Source organism: Lytechinus variegatus, chromosome 17 (assembly GCF_018143015.1).
Source record: "Lytechinus variegatus isolate NC3 chromosome 17, Lvar_3.0, whole genome shotgun sequence".
Taxonomy (NCBI): Eukaryota; Metazoa; Echinodermata; class Echinoidea; order Temnopleuroida; family Toxopneustidae; genus Lytechinus; species Lytechinus variegatus.
Window position 1 is genome coordinate 16,850,801 of NC_054756.1, and position 27,106 is coordinate 16,877,906.

The window sequence follows — 27,106 nt, forward strand, 5'->3', positions numbered from 1 at the left end:
GCCTAGAAATCTAAAATTGGAAACGCTGTCAATTAATTGATGGTGTCGTCTGCTCGTTTACTGTTGTTCTTCATCTAAACTGTGCTCTCGATTGAATAATAATGCAAGGAGATTGGTGGTCATCGACTAATTTTGCTTTATCAAAAGATTCCCAGCAATCATCTGACCAAACAGCTTGGGATTCTGCTGTCGCAACTCCAAGTGTGGTCACGCTCACTGTCCACCCGGTCACGGACACCAACCCCTACAGTTCGGGGAACGGTCCGTTGGCATCTGGGACACCTCCACGGCATTGGCCTAGCAATCGCAGCACGGCATTGCCATTGGGCGTTGCTTCTTCTGCATCGCACCTCATCCTTGCTGCTCAACGAAGAAAACGGCTGCATTTTAACCAACAAAAGGCGCAAACCAGTAAGTAAGACCTTGACCTGCATGTATGTCCTGGGTCTTGGGACCAGGCAGGACTGGGGGTTGGGGGTGGTGGCGAAATGTGCATGTGGGCCCTACACTACAGTGCATATTGAACTTGATTGAAGCTGTTCTATTTTTATGCCAAAAAAAATTGAGTCAAATTTTTAAAAGTAATATTAATAAACTGTGTAATAAAGTGTTTCAAAACCATAAATGTTTCTGTCATTGCAATGCAACTTATGTTAGACTCTTTGAGTTGAGAAAGTCATTAACTGCAGTGCAGCATGCAGGCAGCAGCTGCATCATATTCATAACTTAACACTTTAATTGGCAATGATTCGACAATGAGCATGTCTGTTCACAAAGTTAAATTAAGATCTAGCCAACATGTAGCTTAACTTTTTATGTGAGGGCTAAAGCCCAATCTTCATTGATGTCATTTTTAAACGGCCCCAACTGCCCTGTTCCTTTCCCTTTATTCTTCAAAACCTTCAGTCGTGATCTGTCTGATTTTCTTACTAGTTTTCTCCTTTCAAACAAGACATCGCCACAATTGTAAAGCCTAAAAGCAGTGAAAAGACTTTTAAAAAAGGTTATATAAAAGAAAAAATTAAGAACATACTGTGATGAGAGAACTGAGAAGTCAACAAAATCTATTTGAATTGATTTATCATCCAATATTGAAAAAAAAAATGATCAGAACTTCTCTCAAATCACACATTACAGAATAATTATCAGCCAGTGAGTGATTTTTACAGTGTTGATTAAAGCTCTTCTCTAGGTCTATATTATTGACACTAGGTCTACATTATTGGAAAACTATAGTCTATAAGAAGTTCAACTTTAAGTCACACTTTGTAACAGCTCCCAAGAAAAGGAAATTGTTTTGCTGATTAATTATTATTAGCTTCCAGTTCATTAGGTCTTTTTTACTAAATAATGTAAGTTGGTGAGGGGGTGGGGATTCAACTGCATCTATGTCCTTACTTGCTAGTATAAAACTCACGTCATGGCCAAGAATAGTTGCTCAAGCTCACCAAGTTGCCCATTGCATCTTTCCAGTAGTAAGAGTGATTCACTCCCTCCCTGATTGTTTTTTTCACTTTGACTTTTACTGTGTATGGGAAAAAGTGTGTGATTTGAAAGATTCCTTCCCATTTTATTCCTCTTCTAATGAAGAGAAATTAGGTTTTGGTAGTCAACCCGATATCATTGAACCTGATTTGACGTGGACCAGTTTCTTTGAACATCGCAGGACACATCCTGGGTAAATCATGCATGCACCTGTTGTTGTAATAAATAAGTTCTATCAAATTCATATGTGTTGTTAACAGCACTGGAGCGCAAAGGTTTATGATCAATTAGAATTGTTTAATGATTCTGATTTGTTTAGGATTACTGGCAATTAGTGATTCATTAAACCTTTTTTGTGAAAGAGCCCAGTTGACTTTGCAGCTTTTTGCTGTTACCACTCAGTGTTTCCTGTTCATTTCTTGTGAGTTATTTTTTTTCTTGGTTACTCTTGAATTTTTTTTAGTTTGTTCAAATTTATTTGTTTGTATATTATGATATTTGTTGATTTTGTTTGCTAACTATTGATGTCAAAACTTGTAGTCTCATTGTTGTTGTTTTCTTGGGTTTCAAGGCGCATACCATTTGGATGTCTGAATGTTATTACGCTTATGATTAATTTTCCATATTTTGGGGTATAAATTTGTGATATATAAATGGATCTGCATTGCTTTAATTTCAAAGGCAATTTGTTTGAGATTGTGAAAGGCAGATTATCACAAACTGTTGATTGTTTGAAAGGTATTTACCTAACTGGCCAACCTGGTTCAGTGGCTTTTATTCAAAGTTTCTCTTATTTTTCAAAAAGTAGATATGCACTTTATGCACAACTCAGTGACATGCAAATGAGACAGTCAGTGATGACCCTCTCTCACTAGTTCTTTTGCTTTTTATTGTTTGAAACTTTGAATACAATATTTCATTTTTGTACAGATTTTACGATATTGCCCAACTTGACTAAACCACAAAAGCATTACGAATTCCTCATGTTCAGGGAAGAATAAAACCTTATTTCACTCGACGATGAGGAGAAAATAAAATCATTTCATATTTTGTATAATAAAATACAAAAGAAATAGTGAGTTAGTGATGTCATTAATCCGCTCATTTGAATACGACCAGGATGTGCATGCATATATTGTGAAATTAGGCAAAACTTTATGTCATACACGTATGTCACATCCAATTTTGATGAAATTTTTAGTGTTATGCTTGTTTGGGTCTTCTCTTTTGATTCAAATCAGCTTTTTGTTGGGGTGGACTATGCGCTGCACTTCAACTTTGAAAAGACAGACTGTTTTAATGTTGGTTTACTTTACTTGTACAGTACATGTATGTACGTAATAGCACATCAGTATAAAATGTACTTTTATGAATTTCCTTTTTCGTTTTTTAGTACTCCCTTTTGACATGCTAAATTGGCATCTCCCAATGCAAAACAACATTGTTATACACTATCTGTAGTAGATCAGGACCCCATTTGCTGCAAGAGTTGTTTTTACAATGCTACTGACTCTTGTACAAAATGCATCATTCTAATTGGTTGAAAGTTCAGTTGCATTTGATTGTTATCTTTCTACATGTACAAGCCCCCTGGTGATCTGTTTGGTATTTTGTACCCTCCCTTTAGATTCACTTCTGTAGAGAATGGTAGAGATTCATTTTCAGGTCTAGAACCTGCACTATGACAAGATAATAAAATAAAAGACAATATCAAAGGGGTGGTCCAGGCTGAAAATATTTATAATTTAATACACAGAGTAGAATTCACTGAGCAAAACGCTGAAAATTTCATCAAAATCAGATAACAAATAATAAAGTTATTGAAGTTTTAAACTTTAGCAATATTTTGTGAAAACAGTCATCATGAATATTCATTAGGCGAGCTGATGATGTCACATCTCCACTTTCCGTTTTCTTGTGTTATTACATTTTTTTCATGATTTCATACTTGTGTGAATAATATGTCTCCCTTATAATGAAATAAGTTGCAGCAATAAATATCTAATGCACTAAATCAGTTGTCAATCCAATCTTTCTAGTTCTTGGAGGAAAAAATTTGAATAAACCTAATTTCATATAATAAAATACAAAAGTACAAGTGGAGACGTGACATCATCAGCCCACCGTATGAATATTCATGACGATTGTTTTTACAAAATATTACTAAACTTTAAAATTCAATAAATTTGCTATTAGTTGTCCGATTTGGAGGAAATTTTCAGCATTTTGCCCAGTGAATTCTTCTCTATTTATTAAGCTATAAATTCTTTCAGCCTTGACCACCCCTTTAACTTAGCATTCTTTTATCCTCAAGTCCTCAAATACTCAAAACCATAATGCAACATTCTTGAGAGGAGTGCTAGTCTTTATAGGCCTAGATCATATCTGACAAGTAGCAAAACAAGTACCTTTCCTCTCAAAACAATTTTGTTCAACATTTATAAATTACAAATGTTTTGGCTCATTTTTTTCTGTACATTAATTTCAAAAGGTATATTTCAAGACAAGCTATCAATAACAAATTACACGCAACTAACCCCCTCCCCCCTAAAATTGAATCATGATATTGTTGCAAACCATGGGGACAGTGCTGGACTGTATAAGAATGTTAGAAATCAAAATGAATTTTGACAAGTCTGTCAAGTACTGAAAAAAAAGACAAGCCCAAGGTCAGACCCTGCTATTAATAAGATATAATCAATAGATAGATTGCATGAATACACAATGGTTTGGACTCATTGTTGTTTCTTTCATGGAGAGGAAACAATATACATGTACTGGTAGCATACCTCCCATAAACCATGAAGGTTTTATCAGATTTAGTAAGATTTTTTTTCTTTCGTTGTGTGATTGCCACAAATAAGATTTTCTGTGTTTCAGTACATGATTTGTTATTTAAAAAGTTGGCATGTATTAAAGAGAGAGCGTATTAAAAGATACATGTAGGATCTCTGGATGTTCTTTATATGTATGGGAGTTGGGAATGTGGGGGTGAAATTGGAGCAGAGAGAGAGAACGGGATACAAAATAGAATCTTGAAGATGAATTGGTCATGGGACTGTAAATAGAAAGTGGCAGTTGATGGACTTGTATTTACAATGATATGATCATAACAGGAATAGGGAAGAACCTAGGGGTGCAAGGGGTTAAAGAAAATGAGGGAATGCTGGTGTGACCTGGCTAGTGCATTAGGTAGAATCCCAGCACAGACTAAAAAAAAACCCTTTGTATTCTGAAAAAAAAATGTGCCGAATAGAAGGGGTCATGAAATCACTAATTGAGGGGTCAATTAACTCATGATATTGGTTAATGTCTGAGAGAAGCAACCTTGCTTTGTGAATCTTTTGATAAAACAAACCTTCAGTTGACTCCAGTGCATCAAAATCAATATGTCCTATACAACACCAGCTAACCACTTGTTGTTTAGGTAGCTTTGTGGGCTTTTGTGCCCCCCTCCAAGTTCCCTTTTATGGCTTCATTCATCTATTCAGTACCTGTCTCTCATGCATGATAATGTCCATTCATGGATGATTCCAGCTCCTTTTATTTAACCACATGTTGTCTTTGAAGGTGTTTTTTGTTTGAATGGAAGCCGTTCAGCTTAACTGGTCAGTAGGTACACAATGAGAGCGGCTCAAGAATAGATACTTCCCCGTGTTGATTTGCGAATTAGTTCTCTGTTTGTTCCCATTCCAAAGAGAGGCAAGATTTGAGATCTGTAATCATTTGCAGTGGTATGGCCTAACCGTTAGCATGGTATGTGAGGGTGCTTATAGAGTACAGTATACAATATTAACGACATACAGTAGGTCACCAACCCGAGTAAGTACCGAGTAGGAAGTACTATTTAGAAGATGTTTAAAGATATTGTATTCATCAATTACTTATTGGCCAAATGTTAAAAATATTAATTTTCGAACTTACATAATGTACATTTAAAGTGACTGCTTTTAATACAGTGAATCAATAAAAAAGTGAATTTAAGAAAATATGAAAATTCTCATCTCTCACCCTGGAGATTCTGAACTGAAAGCTTCAATGGGTCCGTTATTGAACATGCCTGTATCACTAATGTCTCCAATATTTTTCCCAAAAATATAGTCCTGAGCATGGATGTTTTTCATATAAATCAGATATTTCCTTGCTTACTGCTGTTGTGGCGCATGGTTGCAAAATTTTTCATAATCATGCACATTTCACTCAAGGGAAAACAAACCGGTATACTGATTAGCAAAAATACCCCTCAAATGCTCCACCCCAAAGACAAAGGCCCTGGAAAAATACAATCCCCCTCCCCATCCCTGAAATTTAGACAGGGTCCAATGTAAATTGCATTAGATAGAAAATTTGGGCTGGTAAGTAGCCCCAGACAAAAGTAAAAACAAAATCAACCCCCCCCCCAAAAAAAAAAAAATCCCCCATTATTTCATTATTTACAATGACCAGAAGAAGTAGAAACTCTTAATACAAGTAGTCGTAGCTGATAGATTTTCATTTATTTTTGTAAATGGCAAAATGGAAATAATGATTTATGGAGACTCCAGATCTAGTCTAGATACCAGTTCGAAAAGCCAAATTTATTGTATTAACTCATTCAAGTGGCTTCAATTTGCACTTTGATTCATGTGCAATATCAGAATTGATTTTTGATCTGTTCTATTGGAACTTTGTTCTCACAATATCACAATTGTGATATTAGTGTTTACAAATGTGACTGAATGAGTGGAGTATTCAGTAGAAATGTTTTGTCATATCTTATTCCCATCTGTTGATGCAGCACATACATGTACATGTACATGTATATGTGCTGAATATCAGTTGCATCTCAGATGTCAATATTGATTTATACTTGAGATCTTTGGATTTAGAAATAATTGAACTTATTTTCAGCTTGGAATTGTCATGGAAGGGTGTTGTTCACAGCGTATACACTAAAATAGCACAATTCTTGTGTAAATGACATTGTCATTGGAATGTTCTTTGTCTTGGGAAAATTTTCTTTTGGAAAAAGTGCTCATTGTGTTTATTTTTGTACAGACTGAATTTACCAGTTGGTTATTTTTTTTTCCTATAGAAATCAATATGTTCAGTGTGGCAATCCAATGTAGGTTGTTTTCTAATATCCTATAGATATTGATCAATGATGGTTTGAGTCGCTTCAGTGCTGTATCGCTTCAGTGCTGTATCGCCCGAATTGCAACCGCAGTTTTGACTAGGTGCCACTTGTTGCAGTCATCTCTACACCATGGTGGCAACCATGAGCGGCAGGCACCACACCAACCTCCGGCACCACTCCGGCAACAGTGGTAGTAGTGTTGTCACCCGTGGGGCTTTCAAGGGTTACGTGGTGACTGTTGGGGAGAGCAATATTAGGATCACCCGCAACTACTCGTCTATCGGTGCTCGGGATCGTCGTACCAAGGCTCAGATTGAGAACCCGAAGCTGGAGAGGAGTGCGACTGTTTTACCGATCGTGGCCTCGTCCAAAAGTGCAGAGTACAACTGTAACAAGTAAGTTCATCCCGGTTGTGATAAATTTACCCTAGGCAGTATGGCAAATAATTTGAACTTGGCCGAGGCATACGTTGTATATATACACATGACATCCATGGATGCAAGGGTCACTGTGCAGTGCTGCACCAGCCTGAGTTTGCTCAGTCTCAAGATTTTAGCCCAATCGGCCTTCGTGATTAATATCGCGATTCAAGAAACCCGTCTCCACCCTCGCAAGAAGTGCGATTTCTGCTCGAGCGAGGCATCGATGCTTTATGGTCGGACACAGTGAATAAATAATCCTGAGTGCATCTGCACCTGCAAACTAGCAGGATAATTCATAAAATAGCATGCTATTTTGCAAATAATCCAAATTGACGTGGGATTGCAATCTCGAGATTAATCCTACGAACTAGCGCGATAATTGTGTCTCCATTACAAATAATCTCAAGATTGTTCAGATCTGGAGAATTCTGATCAGAAATAGCGCGCTAATTTGAAAACTCGGGCTGGTGCAGATGGCCCTTCTTACACCGTCACACGGAATGCATTTACAGAATCAACCTTAGCTCGCTCCACTGCTGTGAGCGCTCTTTAATGTGCATATTGTATTTAAATGCATACAATGATTTCTGTCTCTAAGAAATTAGAGATGGCCCATCAGAATAGGAGACTCAATGCTGTCTTCATAGAGACAGAAACTCTGAGTCCAACATACGCATGTATGCATAGATATTCAATATCATTAAGCTTTACCAAATGTTTGAATTTCATTTGCAATTCCTTGCTCCAACTGCTCTACTTAAGCCCTGACAAAGTAAGGGATACTTTACTGAATTTTGGTTTAATGAGTATTTTCCTTATCATGAACTCTTCAATGGAAAAAATCATGCAGAAATATTCTTCGTAAAACCTACATGTATGCTTCATTAACAAATTGGTTGTAGAAATACAAATTGCTAGTACATGTACATTGCATCTATGACACCATTCTCACTACGTTCCTAAAACTAGTTTACTGGAAACTAGTTTAACGCGTAGTGAGAATGGTCAAAGCGGTCTTGGAAGCGATCTTCCAAACCGGTTCAGAAAACCACCTCGCGATGTAATTTTCAAGATTGCTTTGCCTCATTAAACTGGTAGCGTAAGTGAGGACACATCCGTTCTTCGGAAAGCGATCTTCGCACATTGTGAGAGTGCTATTCCACACGGCAAAAGTAGAATGCCTACGCTGCGGTTTCGAATTTTATGAGAAAGCATTTCCATAGCAACAAGATCGCTTTATGTGAAGTGATTTTGAAAACTGGTTTCCTTAATCGGTTTCCAGTAAGCTAGTTTTAAAAAGCATAGTGAGAACGGCCTCTATTATACATGAAATGTCATTGACATACAAGTAACATGTAGGTTAGAAATGCAATCATACCTGTATGTGTGACTGTAAAAGGACAAAGTGTATTATCCGTATTATTATCTCGAATTCGTAGCATTACAAAAGCAGGATTTATTATGTAATCAATTTCAAAGTTACTGAAAACAAGTTTGAACTACAGTGAAGATGGAGTCGATTTTTATACCAGTGCAATCACTGATATTTCATTCATAAAATTCATCCATCCATCCATTCATTCATCCATCCATTCATTTTCATTCATCAATTTCCTTGCTTTGGCCATTTTTGAGGAGATTTCCGTGTGGCTATGTGCAGATCATTCACCCAACATGTACACCCAAGCTCTCTAGGTACTGCCAATTCTAATGGCAAGGCTGCTTGGATGCGCACGGCTAATGAAAACACTTCTTCTCCAAGGAGACAGTGTAAAATTATCTCTTTTTGTGGCATCCTTCGGATATTGTAACAGCAGGTGCAGAGGAAAATCAGAGTGATAAGTGGGTGGAAATAGCCATAAATAACAGATTGTTGATTTAGTTTTGCATGTAGCAGTTGCCTTTCAATAGATTAATTTGTCACATTTTTAAACAAATCAATGTCTTTTTCAAGGACAGTATTAAGAATATCATCAGGCATCATCATTCATATCTAAAATAATAAAAATTTGTTGTCATTCCCCTGATATTCATTATCTTTAGTTTCGTTAGGTCTTTACAATACAAGTACTTACAGCAGGTGATATTTCTGTGAGCTATGCAAATAGATTCACACTTCTGTGAAACGTTCCAACATGGACTAATTTAAAAGATTCCTCCTGCTTAAAGTGATACAATCAACAAAACTTTTTTTTAGGTTTATTTTCTCCACACAATTGTAGATAGCATTTAAGATGTTTCCTGAGGCCTTCCCATTTTGTATCCAATTTTATTGATTTTATATATGCAAGTTTTCTGAAGCACTTGTCTTACATGTACGTAATGATCTATATGCAGTGTCTGTAATAATGTTATGAGAATAATTCAAATGAATTATTGAGACCAGTGATAGCTACATATATGTAGCTTTTACAGCCAACAGGTGCTTGTACAAATACACTGAAGAGAAAAAATAAGGAAAGTTGACATTATTTGTTATTGTTATCATCATGCATGACATCATCATTATTATTATTTTTTGGAAGAAATAAAATTCTATATTTTTTTTTTTTTTTGTATTTGCATGCAGAAATGATAAAGTATATGATGCCATTCCTCAATGTGCAAATTAATAACTTTTGTTTTTATACATGTACATCCGAATTCGATGAAATTTTCATTGTTAGGCTAGTTTGATTTCTCTATGAATAATATTCATTGGTAGCTCTGAAGAGTTTTGGAAATAGTCAGCAAAGCTGAAATTGATTAACAATCAGAGATGAAGTAAGGCCTAATTTTGTTCTTGAATTTGCATAGCCCACCATCAATAGAGGGAGCAAAAGTAACACTGACAAAAACACACAAAAAAGATTTTTTGTACTTTGTTCAGAATGCAATACATGTACTATTAACATGCTAACAAATGGATTTGAGGTGTGTTCATTAGAAGAATTGGGATTCAAGAGTTTGACAACCCATCACCAATAGAAAAGCCCATGATCCTTTGTAAGTGCCCACCAAGGCATGACCCAGGGGGGCAGAGTTTGCCCCCTTGAGTTGAATCTCGTCCATTGATAGACAATAGGTATAGGGAGAGCTAGAAGGAATAGAGGGTTAATAGAATAATAGGCCGTTAAACTCTGTACATAACATGGGAAGGGGTACCGGTCTTTGCCTGTGGCGTGGTACGTATGAGCAGGGAATGTAGTGAGGCGACTGTATTAGGTCACGAGAGTTGAAACCTAAGAGCATGAAAACCCTAGACATGCTTAGTTTTTTGGAAGAAGTGGCATCAGGTGGCTTGGAGAATGCAGACTTGACATTGATATGTCTGCAAGGCCTGTGAGGACTGCTGTTTTTGGATTACTGTACATCTTTGCTTTGGTATCGTAGCACACAGAAGTCATTCACCATCTGGCGCTGGTTGATTGAATATGATCAAACGATTGTTCTGCTTCTTAAGCTCATTCTTATCGCACATAATCCTATCTTCACGCATTGATAGCAAACAGCAGACAAATTTGCTGAAGCATACAGGATCTACATGGGTCATCGCATGTAAAGTTGTGTATAATTCATGAAAGAAGACAGCGAATGACTCGTACATGTTCAATGTACCGACATATTCATCCCTTAATAGTGTGCAATATGTCACATTTTATTTGACGAAATTGACATCTTGCTGCCTTTTCATGATTGGAGTCAAGTTTGTTGATGTATTTCTACAAATAAAGCATCGATTGACTTTCTGCTTGCCTTCATGTTATGATAGTGCAATATTCATATCCCTGCAAGTGCAATATAGCATTGATCGCTGGAATGACTTGACAGCATACAACTTCTACCCCTACATCAGACCTTGAAGCACAGTTGGACAATTTTTTTCGAGACAAAGTTGTGGCTTGGATGAAGTGACCCACAATTAGCATCATCATCATCATCATTCAGAATTCTTTGATCAGAGATTATCTTCGCTAGTGTACTTTTCACCTTAGAATTCAAAACCAAACACTTTGAATTTGTACACCTTGATCTGGATGTATTTATAATGCGGGATCGATTGGTGTAAATGCAGCCGGTGTACCCATGCATGCTATCCTAGTAGCTGTCTTTGCATTTTTTCTGAGTATCTTCATGGAGCAGCATATTGTGCTATGGTTGAGAACTTCCTCAAAGAAAAATTGACCATGTTATTGGTGAGGTGAGCTGGGTCAACTTTTCTGCCCATCTTTGACTTTGTAGATATTCATAAAGTAAGAAATGACTTTCATCATGAAGATGCCATACACTGTAGGTAGTACTGTCAGGAGTGAACCTACAATGTTTGATTGCTAAACATATTTTAATCATAAAAACCTGGCATTTTACTACAAACATGCCCCATGATCAGTCAGGGCAATCCACACACCTCAAACTTTGATTGCCAACATAATAGGAGACTCTAACACTGTGTCCAGACAGCACTGAGATTGTTGTCGGTACTCTGCATCCATGGTCTTATCAACCCTGTGTTTACCTGTTGGGTGATACTGTTTGAACTTGGCTAGTAGTACCCTCCTGACCCTGTATCATGTTTCGTATGACCTATCGTCACCGGGATACCCTCAGCGCGGGTAACTCGCCCCACAAGGTATACTACACCATGGAGGGAGGCCGTCGGGTGGTTACTGGTATGCCAGCTCTAACCATTGGGTAAGTGTGTTCTTGGTTTGTAATTAATGAACATGCTGTTAGAACATGTAGGAAGTAATATGATTTATTGTATAATGCATGCCAATCACTTTTATCTAAAAGTTTACCTTCTCAAGGTTTTTTTTTATAAAGCTTAAAATTGAGAGACACATGTACTGTACCTTAAGAAAGAATCCAATCAAGTATAAAATTAACATAACAACAAGAAATGGTAATGGATGATATTGCTTTAGAAATCTGTACGCGAGCAGCTTTTTGTTCCTATTAAATGTTTATTCATGAACTTATATCATTAGATGCATCATTTTATAGTATGCTGACTAGTGGAGGAATAGGAATATATCCAAGCCAGAGGTCTTAATTGCCTAATGTATATGTACACAGTAGGCCTACATGTGTAGGCTCAACAACAATATGACTTGTACGTCCCAAGTAAAAATATTTTTGTATTCAAATGAGACTTCGTGATTTGTTTTTGCATGTTAGAATACCAGTCTCAGAGCTGCATTTTACTACATCAAGGAAATGTAGAGGTTCTTGGCACATACTCATTACTGTATACATGTATTTTGGCTCTTCAGTTGATTGATTGACAAGATAGAAGCCCTTTGAGCCCTTCAAGTTAAATCCTCTTATCTCATCTTTATTATGTTTAAGTGGTCTTAAGCCTTGAAGTAGATCATGTTGAGTCTATTATAGTGGATGCCTCTTACAAAAAGTGTTAATCCCTTTCTCCTGCTATATGCATATTAAGTACTGTACTACAGGCCTACACTGTACATGGCCTGTGCATCAGATGAAAATTGATCGAAATGTTTAGAATTCAGTTCAGATAAACTCAACTTTTTATATATAGCAAACTGTCAGTTCTTTTTAGAATTCCATGTTGATTCTATGGGCACCGGTTCAAAATCATGGCTCATGTAGAATATCAAAATTTATCAAATGAAACCAAGGAGTCGGTTACTCCTTGATGAAACAGAACATAATTCATCCATTCTAACTCTAATCTTGGTGTATTGAATACACTTTCGTATGAATTTAGTAGTGATATTCACTCAAAATGGGTTTGCCAAAATTGAAAATGGGCTTTAAAAGTTGATAAGTTACCATAGATACAATTTTTGTGCAAGAGGGAGATGGTGCACTGCTGGTACATGTCTGGATTGGGCTGTGAGGACTAAGGATGTGATAATTGGCTCACTTCTCATCAATATACAATTTCCTCAAGTCTATCCCAGAAAAATTTTGATTTGAATGAATATAGAAAAATCAAACTAGCAAAATGCTGAAATTTTGATCAAAATCAGATATAAAATACGCAAGTTATGACATTTTTTAAGTTTTAAATGAGACCGTTGATGATGTCACTCACTATTTCTTTTGTTTTTAATGTTTAAATTATACAATATTATTTATACGGACAAACATCATATAGCCCATTCCACTTGTTCAAGGAATAATTGTTATTCCTTATTTAATATACCTAAATACAAAAGAAATAGTGAGTGGATGACATCATTGGTCTCCTCATTTGCATACCCACTTGGATATATGCATATAACTGTTTTGTAAAATTAAGCAAAACTTTAAAATGTCATAACTTTCTTATCTAACATCTGATTTTGATGAAATTTTCAGTGTTATGCTTGTTGGATTTTTCTTTTTTTATTCAAATCCAATTTTGTTGGGGTGGACTTGTCCTTTAAGGATGGTCCAGGCTGGAGATATTTATATACATGTAGAGTAAATTCGGTTACACTTTGTAATTGCGAAGGTTCGTAATTCCGAAACACGTAAATTGCCTATACTTCGATGTTCGTTAATCCGAAAACGTAAAAGGTTTCGTCAATCTGAACATTTGTGGCGTTATTCCAAAGGCTCGATAATCCGAAAACAAAATAAGGTTGGATGTTCCGAAGGTTGGTTAGTCCGAAAACAAAATAAGGTTCGTTGTTCCGAAGGTTCCTTAATCCGAAAATGAAATAAAGTTTGTTGTTCCGAAGGTTCGTTAGTCCGAAAACGGAATAAGGTTTGTTAATCATTAAGTTTTTGGACTAACAAACCTCATTTGTTTTTGGATTAACGAACCTTCAGAATTACGAACCTCACTTTGTTTTCGAACTAACGAACCTTCGGAATTACGAACTTCATTTCATTTTCGAACTTACGAAACTTCGGAATTATGAACCTTCAGAAATGCGAACCTTCAGAATAACGAACCTTCGGAATAACGAAGCTTTGGAATTACGAATGTACATGTATACGGTAAATTCACAGAGCAAAATGCTGAAAATTCGATCAAAATTGTTAAACAGATTTTAAAGATTTGCATTATTCTGGTGAAACAGTTCTAGGCATGTCTTTATATTCATTAGGTGGTTATTGATTTCAATGTAAAAGAGTAACAATATAAAAAAAATATCAGAAAAAACGTATAATGAAATCAAAAGATCGTGAAGTATGAAAGTAATTGTATTTATTGTATGTGTCTGATTATTGATTTTAATGTAATAAATACCTCTGATGAGGACAAAAAAAAATATTCATTAGGTGGGCTGATTATGTAATATCCCCTATTGTTCTTTTGTATTTTATTATATGAAATTAGGTATTCAAATTTTTTCTACCAAGAACTAAAAGTGATTGGATTGTCAACTGATTAAGTGCATTTATTATTTATTGCTGCATCTTATTCCATCATAATGGAGACACATCACTTAAATAGTGACTTAATACACATGTATGCAAAAATGAAACAGTTATGATTTCATGTAATAACATAAATAAAAGGAAAGTGACGATGTGGCATCATCAGCCCACCTAGTGAATATTCATGACTATGTGCATAACTGTTTTCACAAAATATTGACAAATTTTCAATTCAATAACATGTAATAACATAAATAAAAGGAAAGTGACGATGTGGCATCATCAGCCCACCTCATGAATATTCATGACGATGTTCATAACTGTTCACAAAATATTGATAAACATTCAATTCAATAACTTTGTTATTTATTTTTCGTGAAATTTACTACAGTTATGGCATGAACAATAATCCTTTAAACAAGTAAAGTACTAAGATAAAAGTTAATACACATTACTGGGTAGGTACAGTACTTGTCTCTCTTAAAGGTCAAGTCCACCTCAGAAAAAGGTTGATTTGAATCAACAGAGAAAAATCAGACAAGCACAATGCTGAAAATTTCATCAAAATCGGATGTAAAATAAGAAAGTTATGACATTTCAAAGTTTCGCTAATTTTCAACAAAATAGTTATATGAACGAGCCAGTTACATCCAAATGAGAGAGTTGATGATGTCACTCACTCACTATTTCTTTTGTTTTTTATTGTTTGAATTATACAATATTTCAATTTTTACGAATTTGACGATTAGGACCTCCTTGCCTGAAGCACAAAATGTTAAAATAATGGAATTCTAACGTGTTCAGGGAGGAATGAAACTTCATTTCACATGACAATGATGAGAAAATCAAAATATTTCATATTTCATATAATAAAATACAAAAGAAATAGTGAGTGAGTGATGTCATCAACTCTCTCATTTGGATGTAACTGGCTCGTTCATATAACTATTTTGTTGAAAATAAGCGAAACTTTGAAATGCCATAACTTTTTATTTTACATCCGATTTTGATAAAATTTTCAGTGTTATGCTTGTTGAATTTTTCTCTTTTTATTATAATCAAGTTTTTGTTGGGGTGGACTTGTCCTTTAAGTGGCAATGCAACCTTACTTTCATAGTTTTGATTTTGAGGTGCTGAGTTCATTGTGCTCCTGGTCATGTGCTCTGGGTTGTGAGACTTTCTCTATGTACATGTAGTCTGCTGTGCAAACCCTTCACTAGAGTTAAGGGTCTGAATGTGCAGCCTACTCATGCCTTGTGTACTGAAGGCCCTCTCAATTGAAACTGCAAATTTTGTATATGCTAGTCTTTGAGTGGAGACCCACTTGTTGATCACAGTTTCAATCGGGGTCTGTGCCTGCAGACTATTCTCTATGCTTGAAATCTGTGCGATGGAACTGTCTCAAATACTACAAAAACAGTAATCCATTTGACCCTACCATTCTCGAGCAGTAAGCTAAAAAACTAACTGGTGGCCTTATTTACATGTACCCCCACTCTCCCCTGTGGTAATTCTCTTGATTTATTTGCAATTTTGTGTTGATTGGTTACATATGTTATATCCTTTATATAAATTATTCTTAATAAAAAAAACAAGAGTAAAAAAAACAAAAACAAAATAGCCAAGTCAACCAACATGTTGTATGTAAACTCAATTTGGGTAAAGAGCTTGACCATCCACCCCTATTGGCCGAATGGAACAGTCCACCTTTGGTTACCACATGTTGCCAATGAAGCTAATGAATATTCATGATCTATCTCTTCATCAATTGTCAGTACATCCTTCCATCCGTTTGTATGCCTTTCCTATTTGGAGATCTGTGTAGCATGAATAATTGAAAAGCATATCAGTGGCTTCCCTTACCAGACAAGTGGCGCGGAAAGAGAATAATCTATTGATACGAATGCTGCAGAGGAGGACGGAAGCTGGAAAAAGGCCAGAGGGTTGGGGTAAGGGAGCAAACAACATAATCAAGGACACAGAGTTTGAGAGCAAAGGAGTGTATGTTTCCAAGGATGGTGCGATGAGCAACTCATTAGCAGACCATCTTGTGATATGTCAGGGATATGAGCGGCTGGCATCACATGAGCGATGTTGTTTGTTTCCTCGCACATTTCAGCTGCTTCCTGAATACTTGGATACAGTGTTGGTGTGTCTGTAACACTGTTTCTTTCTCCGTTAGCAAAACACCGTTGTCTGTTTATTGATCAAGACCATTGTGAATGGAAGCCTGTCTATTTCTGACATAACACAGGATTATCATCTACATGGATAGAGCTAGCGAGTGAGAGTGCAGATGGGTGTATTTCTAATGGATGTACGATATCATGATTTTCTCGTTCTGAAACCTGTTTCATGCCTAGAAAGAGATGATCAGTTGTACTGAAGTTGTACATGTAGTATGTCCTTAGTGATTGGAGCAGTTACGGTACATTCTAGGCATTGATACAGAGATTGATTGCATTTTGTTGAAACTTGGATGCTTTCTAATAAACAAGAATGCTATCTCATATTGGGAATATTGTACAGTAATTTATCTCATCGGATATCGAATGCACCTTTCTGATTCATTACCAGCCGTCATTAAATAGAACAGCTATAGCCGTTGCCATTTTACCATGGTCCACAGTAAATAGAAAATTGTTCAGTAATAGACCAAAATTGCCTTGTGAATCTAAAAGCTGATTTGCCATGTATAAAGGCCCATATTGAACTTCACTTATTAATTTAAGATGCTTCCATTGGCATGATTGGGCGATTGAATGCAAAGTTAGCCTCCCTCCAGCTCAAGAACATCTAGACCAAATACCACTGCTGAAGATCAAATACTTCAACAAAACTGAATATTGCTGCATATAGAGTTGAATCAGTAGCATTAGGAATCCACTGCCTTTCTTGTAAATTTGTCCGGATATTCTAGAAGCTTGAAAGAACCTGTGAAAGATCCTTCGAAAGACGGACTGTGGGTTTGTTGCAAAAGTGGCATTCAATCAGCATGTTCCTGTGAGGTTGATTAAAAACTTGCTAAGAAACATCTTTGAAGGATATTACATGTAGGTGTGAATTCACTTTGAAGAGTTTGGAGGGTCAACAAGAAATGTAGGATTTCAATGGAAACGGACAAAGTTTTATGTCAGATTTTTATTTGTTTTCACTGAATCCCCATTTTATTTTAGAAGTCTGATTGATGATTCTCTTGCTCATCTTATGAAAGGAATGAATTTTGCCATCAAGTCCTAAACTCCCTCCTAGAACCTTTACCTGCCAAATTCTTTCTGAATTCAGGACTATTCTGAAGTTACAAGTTCAGGAATCGAATTGCTCTCTTTATTTCTGTGCATTCTTGTTCATTTTGCTATAATCAAAAAGGAAGGAATCTAGCCAACAAGTATTTATAGAAGGAATTAAACTTCTAATTTCCTACTGGAACTTGACAGTTTGACTCTCCAAAATCCTTCCAACTGCAAGACCATTCTGGAGTGACGGTCTTTCATGAGTCGGGAAGCATTCCTCTTCAATTCTGTGCATGCATGTCGATGGGCTTGTCGGAAGGATGCCGAGTCCGCTAGCAGCCATGAGCCTTAAACTTCCAATTCTAAATCAGAAATGGTATCTGGATGTTCTTGACAACCAGTACAGGGAGTCCCTCAGTAAAGATAAAAGATGGACCAAGGGAAACCGGAGGTTTGTAATACAAGATTTACACGCTGCACTCAGACCTACAGAATTTGTGGAATAATCATCCTTTGGGAGGCATGCATGGGGCTTTAGCCTAAAGTTACAAGTTACAAAAAAATTAACTTGAGTGGTGATAGGGTCCCTTATAAATTTTTTTTGTTTGTTTATTTTACTATAAAAAAATTAAAGAAATTTTGAATGAACAGAAGAAGCGGGAAAAAGACCCCTGTATTTTACTTATTAACTATGCGTTGTCAGTGAAAAGAAAGCCCCTGAAATTGAAGTATGAATTAATGCCTCATTACCCTACCTCCTTTAAAGGCCTCAAAATAATACCCCCCCCCCCCCCCGGAAAGCCCTATGAAAGATTTTATTTCAATTTTGAAAAACAAAATGTACTCATTTATCAAACCGCCTGTGTTTGCAATTAATATATTCTCTAATATTTTGTTTCTTGAACATCTTCATATTGTCTTATTCTATTCAAGAATGGCATGATTTCAGTCAGTACCACTCCATGCTTGCATTGCTCAACTTAATCAAATTTTTATCCTGTAAATGTAAAAAAAGAGAAAAACCTGAGCTTCATTATGGCATTACATTGATAATTATTTTATTATTTCTTTCTGAGTTGAAACTTTGTATTTGTACATGTATTGAGTACTTTTTGTTTTCAGTTTGATATGATTTTAATTTCAATATTGCTTTCAATTCTGCTGGTTTTTGTGAAATTTAATGATTTAAAAAAAAATTGTTTACAAACAGTTTTTTTTTCATTTTTGTTTGATTTGTGGAAGAGTTGAATTCCTGAATATTTTTATGTTGCCACAAGTTTATGATTTTTTTCTATATAAAAACGTTGGACTTTGAATTTTGTGTGTTTATGGACTGTTTTCAATTGATATATTCTAAAATATTTTTCGAAATTTTAGTTTTAATTCTGTGTATATTATAAGTATAAGGTTTCAGAAAAAATATTTTTGAATTCTTGTTGGGATTGTTTATCATTATTTTTCACCCTTTTACAAATAAAATTAATTATCTCTTGTGCAATTACATGTATTATATATTCCACATGGATGCAAATAAGTTTTTACACTATATTTAGAATGTCATTCAATCCAAGTAACAAGTAGAGAATGTCTTCTTAATTTGATGCTTGGCAAATTGTCAGATCTACTCCCCATTTCATAAAGGCTAACTAACTATAACATATCTTTGCTGTTTATGTCAATTGCCTTGGGAACCTTGATTGTGATTGGCTGCTGAGTGCCGTTGCCATGACAGTTGGCATGATTGCAAAGTTACCATAACACTTGCAACACTAATATGAAACAGACCCCTGACCACCCTCCTTGATTCAGTGCGCGATTATTCATTCCTCAAAGATTTCATTTTGTTTACAAAAAAATTTATATGTATTATTTTTCCACCAGCTCTAGTAACTCCACAAATTTCTCCAACCAAGATGGAGTGCAAGGCAACTCACCGGTGGTCAGCTCTAGCGGTCAGAGCTCGGACCTCGGCCGTCAGATGTCCAGCGAGGATCTCAAGCATTTTGAGAGGAAGCTTGAGAGGGAACGAGAGAAGAGGATCAACACCGAGCAGCCCCCGCCTCCTAGGTTAGATTCAAGAGGTGAGTCCTTGATTTCAAGTTTGGTGGGGGGGGGTAACTTTGAGCCATGAATGTTTGCAAATGTTGCAATGTGAAAGTTAGCTTTGCAAACTAAAAAAAAGTATCTTCCTCTTACATTTTTCTTAATGCCTAGTTACATACATTACATGTACCTTTATATTCTGTGATTCCAATAAACTTTTCATCCAAAGGGTAGCTACCGGTACATTAAAATGAGTGCAGCAATACTCCAGCAATTTGTTTTTCCTTTGTGTGGAATGCTAACTGCTATTTAGAAGCCAGATGCTTCTCTAAAGTTGCATTTATTTGAAAAAGGGATATTTGTTTTTGAAATCAATGTTGAGTTTTCATAGATGAACTTTAATGCAAAATAACATTTACCACTTATTTTATCAATTTTTACCTCCTTTTGCATTCATGGAAATTGATCTTATCCCAGTAGCCCTGAGGTATAGAAGAGAAAGCCTTCTGTCTTATTACCCAGAAAAATTTAACAATGAAGGTATTAAGTCTAAAAAGAGTTCAACCTTATTTTCCCCTTAAAATTAGATGTTAGAGTTTGAACATTGCTATAATATTAAGATGCAGTTTGTAGTGTTTAATAGTGGCAGTGTCATGGGGTACAGAAATTGACTATGAAGGGTGTTTAAAGGGGAAGTTCACCCTGACAAAAAGTTTATTTTTAAAAATATCTCAAAAATTATTGAAAATACTGCCGAAGGTTACTTTGAGAAAAATCCTTTAAAGAATAAAAGAAATTATTAGTTTTAATTTCATGCTCTTTAACGCCGTATGCGAGCAGTGCTCATGGCTACTTATGATTATCGTATGGTGAAAAAAATAATGAAATGTGATTTTCTCAAAAAATGAAAATATTTTTTATTGTAATTTATCAATAAACATATCATTTTGCACCCGTTCCTTAAACGAAAACAAATATGAGACATCACTTAATTTGAAATTTATACATTTTATATCCATGTACATACGTATAACATGGGGCAAATGCTTGTTTGACGTCAATCCAAAACTTAAAATTCTAATAAATTTCTTAACCTTTCATCGATTTTCCTCAATCTTTCACCACTTTCTTCTGCTAATTTTACAACAAACTTTTATAGGGTGAACTTCCCCTTTAATAAAGTTAAATCTGACAAATGTTGACCAGTGATACATGTACCAATCGACCTACTGTATGTTTTGCTGATGTGTTGAGAAGTTAATATTAATGGCAAACTATGATCTTTCAGTGACAACAGATATTAAAGGTGTCATACAAGTTTTCTTTTTGTTTTTAATCCATTTTCAACCAATTAAATTTCGCTCATGATAATATACATAAATGTTATTGTAATCTAATCTGTAGTTTTAACTTCTTAGACTAGCACTTTGTAGGGTTTTTAAAAATTGTTTTACAATTTGTTGCTGTCCTTTGTACTTTTTTTTCTCTTGTGATCTGTCACCTTTATAGCAGGTTTAAAGTTCATAGTAAAAAAAAATAAAAACCAACAATTTACATGCATCATTTATAGGAAAATAATCTTCTTTGATCTTCAAAATCCCAATGATGTTGTAAAGTGACTTTTCCAATGCTGTTTGTGGTTGTTGATTTCCTTCGGTTGTGTGTTCCTACTCAATATAATAATCAATTTTTAATGTATAGTCCCATGGCTAATGCTATCAGTGTGATTGCTTTCCTTGGATGGAGACATAATATCAATATTTCCTTTCTATTCTTCAAGGGTGTTTTGCTATTCCTGGTTTACTAATGAATTTGATACCTTCTTGAAGACTCTTTGTTTACTAGTACATTTGGTAACTAATTAGAATGGTAATGAATCTATGAGTGCTCTTCCACAAAGTTCCTCAGATTGTTGAAACACAAAGTGGTCTGAAGCTTTAAGACTACGGTGGCTGAATGGAGTTCTGCATTGCGGTGTGACAGGTAGCATTTGCTAGACTTGTCTCAAGATCCACCTCTTGATTCATGATTTGAGTTGGGTCTGCACAGTCTGCAGACTAATTCAGGACATGAATCTGTTGAAGATTGTTTAATTAATGCATTAATTACCAGTACACCTTTCATGCATTTATGCGAATTGCATGTTTCATTGGTGGAGCTGATGATGATGCATAAAATTTTTTCATTTTATAGGAAGATATAATGACACAACAAAGAACAACTAGTGGCCGGTAACAAAAATCTTAACCGATGATCATAAGTCATATGTTTGTACGATTGATGACATTGACCAATATGCACCAGTTACTATTGAAAATCAATTGTTAATTACATTTACTTGCTGGGTTAACATGGGACTTTGGATCCCTCTCTTTCTACATAAATTAGCATTGCATTATTTGTTACAATTGATAAATATTTTTGTTGTTAATGCACAAGGATGAAAAGAAAATGTGTAAATGGAAAAGATAAAGTTGCGGATATGACATGAGCTCATCCGATTGATATATTTTTATGTGCCATGTACAGTGAAACGATACATGTACAAACAAAAATCCAAGAATTCAAATTTTGGAAACTCTACTTTTGATTTTGATTTTCAGTGTGTTGGTTGTTTAGATTTAGACTAGTATACATGTATCCCTTTTCTTTGGTCACCTACTTGTACTCAAATTTTCTTTTAAAAAGGCTATTTTCTTCATATGATTTGCTGATAATACGCCTCCTTTACTCTTGCAGTGGTTAGTGAAAGTGGACCACAATTCGATCTGAACAACCTCAGGAGGAATGGGTTCCGCCCCACGTCGAAGAACTCCTTCATGAGAGACCAACCCAACGTTCATCTCACTGCCTACCGCCACGGCCACGCCCCACCTCCCGTTGATCCCATGGCTTCGTTATCCATCACAAACTCGGGGCCCCCCGCATCGATGTCCACCTCCGGGGTTCCAGGGGCGCTACGGGGTCAGAGCATTGGTTTCGGGAACAGGGAAAGTAGCGGAGGGCTCAATGGAAGCACCATGGGAGGTCAGGGAAGAATGAGCAACATGAAGACGAGAACGAGGGCATCTTTCTTGGCAGGGCAGAGTGATAGATACAAACGTAAGTATTAAAAGGTGAATCAGTCTGTGGTCCATATCTCTTGGGACCAGAGAGATCTGACTGGAAGGCGAGGGAGAGACAGATGCTTTCCTCAATCAAGGGCCTGTTTCAAACGGTTAAGACTAAATGAATGTTGATTTTGCAGACTCAGTATTAGTCAGATTCTGCCTCATGAATATTCATGGACAACCGCATTGCGTAAAATCCAATGTTTGGTCAGCTCCACTGGTGTGGCGTGAGTGGTAAGACAATGCGCAATTACGAGTTTACTCTGTTCTGTTGACCGAGGTTCGAACCTTGCCTCAAACAAGTCTGATTCAAAGTCTCCAAAACAGAGTTAGTCCTTTGATAATATAAATCTGCAGAATCGATGCGAACATAGTCTTAAAGGGGAATCCAACCCAAATAAAAAAATGTTTTTATAAGGAAAAGAAAAATCAGACAAGTTGATAGGTGAAAGTTTGAACAATATTGGACAAACATCAAGAAAGTTATGAATTTTTAAAAGTTGTAAATATTGGTAATCCTTATACCCATGGAGACTTCAAATTGGCCGCATATGGGATGTCATAGTGATGTAATGCAAGGACTATTCCTCCATGTACTCCAATACATATTTTGGCTAAAATGTCATTTTTCCCAAAAGTTTTATTTCAAATTATATTTTTCTTTCATGAGGACGTAAAACAATATACTACCTGGGTTATATTTAGATTACTGCCCCAAGGGAATGGGTACTTAAGAGAAAACCACAAATCCCTGATAATAAAGTACATGACCTATGAGAAAGTTGTCCTTGCCCCTTGTCATAATTTACTTACTGAGTTGCCAATTTGAAATCTACATAGTATTAGTGATCTGAATTTAAAAGCAGCTATAACTTTCTTATTTCTTGTCCAATTTTTTTCAAACTTTCACCATTCCGTTTAATTTATTTTTCCCCTTCACGACACAACATTTTATGTCCAAGGCTGGATTCCCCTTTAACTGTTTTAAACAGACTTGTAACCATTGTAACTTTACCATTTTTCTATGGAAACGTTGATAGTGACTGGCTGCTGAGCCATGTCACTCTGGGAATTGCAATAATGGCAAAGTTACCATAGTTGGAACTGTTTATGAAGCGGCCGCGGGCCCCTGGTCTGAAAAGAAAATAGTTTGACAAGGGCGATTATCCAACTTACTGACCAATTCAGTTTGTAAGCTGTTTTACATGGGAATTTCCAAGTAGGGTTCTTCAAGTTCTCCTTAATACAAATATGATTTATGCATGGACATAGCAATGCACCTTGCTCATTGCATAATAAAATGCTTTTATTCTATTTTAGAAGCTTCCTGTAGCTGCTGTAAGTTGCAGTGATTTGTAGAAGGTCTACTTAGTTATATTTCAGAATAATTTATTGGTGATCTCTTTTCAATGCATGCATACCCTTAAAGCCTTCCTAAAGCTTTGATAAAGGCTTATTGTGAATTACATCTGAATGTCATCCAACAAAATATTGTGGTAATAGATTCTTTTTTGAAATAGAATCTTTTTTGAAATGTTATTCTTTTTTTGAAAAATTGAAAGTTGATTTATCAGCTACCTAATGCACTCCGTCAATAAGGATTTCATATTCAAAAATGGAAGGTAGACACAGTGCATTCCTGCAGCTGCTCCACTTGCCCCAAACCCTAGTTCCACCAAGAGGGAATCAGTGTTGAATTTCTATTATTATTTTATTTCATTTTAACAGAGAGCCAGTACCAGTTTCATGATCCTGTAGCGGGGGCCACCCCTGACTTTACCCAAAGACTTGCAGAGCTTACCTCACTTGAAAGTGATACAATACGATACGAAAGGACTAAGAAGGCCAAGAAAAAAGCCAAACAAGACTCGGGATGAGAATACTTTGCGATTGCATCAGCCAATAAAATAAAGAAAATGGACTGCAGAGGTTGCTAGATAATGGTGGTTTGACAAAAAGCTAGGAGATGAAGTCATGTTTAGCAGACTGCGACACTCGTATGAGCAAACTGTGAGGTTGGAAAGATTGAAACGCAGCAGAGATCGTGAAACTTTTGGCATTTGTTTCCTCAGGATAGTTATCAGAGTGCGTAATTGAGCTTAAACCGTGACCGATGTACTGAGAGAGATTGTCAGGGAAATTGGTCATATCTGAACAACTAATGTAGCTAATACCAGAATTTATTGAGGACTGGAAAGAGCTAGTACAGAAGTGATTTTGTTTTTATGGGAATGTACACATCTTCTTCAACTCAAATGAGAATTGGTTTATGCAGGTGAAGAGTCAGTCTAATGTTGAATTGATCTGTTTAAAAATGTTGAGTGTTCACTCTGTACTAACATTATACTGAATTGCTGAATATCTAATTACGAGACTTTATCAACGTTATGAGTTGGTTTTATAGAGATTTACATTCATGGTGATGTTACTATGATGGTAAATACCATGGTCCTTGATTCTGATTGGCTGTTGAGCCCTGTTACTAAATGGTAGTTATCATAATTGCAAAGTAATGATATTTTTTAAGTCCTTTTTGACCCAGGCGCTATACATGTATCTGTTATATACTTTATCAACGTTATGAGTTGGTTTTATAGAGATTTACATTCATGGTGATGTTACTATGATGGTAAATACCATGGTCCTTGATTCTGATTGGCTGTTGAGCCCTGTTACTAAATGGTAGTTATCATAATTGCAAAGTAATGATATTTTTTAAGTCCTTTTTGACCCAGGCGCTATACATGTATCTGTTATATCAGTGATTAATGATGGTCACTGAATGAATTGGTTGATTAAAATTCAGATCCAGTTTAAAGCATAAATTGAAAATCGATCTGGAACTGATACTTGTCATACTTTCCACATAAAATATAGATATCCTTGTGCAAGGAAATGTGATATTACACTTAGAAGTTCTGGAGAATTTTGGTCTATTGCTTATAATGGCACAAATTGTAAATGGTGATATTAACCAATGCAAAATGCAAGGACAAATTATGATCTAACAAGGATTCATACATAATTTGGTCTAGGGTATTGAAAGAGTTTGTTCTGTTACCCAGGAATGTATCCCTACATGTACATGTATTACTGTTAGATGTGTTTCTTATACATTTTCAGCAATATTTACCATTATATCCTACATGGGTTAAATCCTGTATTTGTTCAAATAGCAACACGTGACCAAAGATATTCTAGCAATGCTGATGAAACAAAACACCCAATAAGGAAAATTTACTATTCTGTAATGTCACAGATCATGCAATCTCTCGAACGCGCCGGTCAGAATTTGTTCCTCAAAGCTTGTTGGTTTATTATATACTGTCCTGTTTTGCACGTAAATATTACAATTTGGCCTGAGCAACACCCCTTTTTTTCATTCCAGATACACTTTTTGCCAAATACCCCTATTTTTTGCAATTTGAAAAGTATGTTTACTTTAAAAATGTCAAAAACAGATATTTGCAAACTAAGAGCTTGGAAAACACCCACCCTTTTCCCTTTTGAGTACATGTCAATAAAGGTCTTTTTTTATTTTGAGTACATGCTCTTAAATACTACCCTTTCCAGTTTTGAGTATATCAATACTGAAACATATATATTTGAATCTGCACTTTAAGCTAAAATGTATAAAAAGTTAATTTTGAATATAAGCTTTTGAGAACAAACCATCAAATTTTGCTAACATCTTCATATTCATGAATATGCCACAATGTACATTGTAGGAGGGGTGGATTGTCTCAAGTGACCTTTTACTGCAAATGTAATGTCCAAACTCGTCTGTTGACAAGGCTTTTTATAAAAAAAATAAACATCCAGTCACACGTTGTTGTGTCAGTGTAAGAATGCCCTGAGCCAAACATTTTTGCTCACCTCAGCGGTGCAGAAACGCCCCAATTTGTGCATGATGCTATGGCCGTTTTTGCACATGTAAGATGCGCGAAAGTGCGGTGTTAAGGGCATTCTTGCACTGTAACAATGATGTAAATTGTAATGTTTGGTCTCTCAATACAACAGCGGATCCAATTGGAAGATTGATTCTATAGTATATTGGATATTGCAGGGAAATACATGTAGGCTGTAAGATCCCAAATTTCCTAACGTTTGTATTTTGTATCAAAATACACTTTGAAAACGGTGTTTCTCTCTCTTTGTCATGTAACTCCATATAAAGAAGGATTGTGTTCAGGTTTAATGGAAATTTGTTCGAGATTTATGAAAGTTTGTGAAAAAAGATGTTCAATGACCCGTAACACAAAGGTTAGCGATTAATCGTATCATATGCTTGATTTTTACGATTGATTGTGTATTGTAGTCAGTGGAATCAATTGTAGAAATATGTTTCTATGATCATTGCTAAGCTTTGTGTTA

General features: G+C 35.8%; 1 protein-coding gene across 7 annotated transcripts; it reads left to right on the plus strand.

Annotated features, from left to right (window-relative positions):
* On the plus strand, positions 1–26,023 carry LOC121430692. 7 transcript variants are annotated; one of them, XM_041628037.1, is made up of 6 exons: positions 1–411; positions 6,616–6,996; positions 19,461–19,660; positions 20,100–20,162; positions 22,362–22,724; positions 24,461–26,023. In XM_041628037.1, the coding sequence occupies exons 2-6, from the start codon at positions 6,731–6,733 to the stop codon at positions 24,607–24,609; spliced, it is 1,041 nt and encodes a 346-aa protein (XP_041483971.1). In that variant the 5' UTR covers positions 1–411; positions 6,616–6,730; the 3' UTR covers positions 24,610–26,023. The 7 variants fall into 7 exon arrangements, with proteins under 7 accessions (XP_041483971.1, XP_041483970.1, XP_041483973.1 ...); XM_041628036.1 differs by lacking the exon at positions 1–411 and adding an exon at positions 5,078–5,307; XM_041628039.1 differs by lacking the exon at positions 1–411 and adding an exon at positions 5,079–5,307 and having other exon boundaries at positions 20,103–20,162.
* Positions 26,024–27,106: the final 1,083 nt, after the last annotated feature.

What these genes read in the sequence shown, in the direction of transcription:
- LOC121430692 (XM_041628037.1), top strand. Translation starts at nt 6,731, where the DNA reads ATGGTGGCAACCATGAGCGGCAGGCACCACACCAACCTCCGGCACCAC. An exon ending in AGAAAAATTTAACAATGAAG is followed by an intron (nt 20,163 to 22,361) that starts GTATTAAGTCTA and finishes TTACTCTTGCAG; the next exon opens with TGGTTAGTGAAAGTGGACCA. An exon ending in GCAGAGTGATAGATACAAAC is followed by an intron (nt 22,725 to 24,460) that starts GTAAGTATTAAA and finishes TCATTTTAACAG; the next exon opens with AGAGCCAGTACCAGTTTCAT.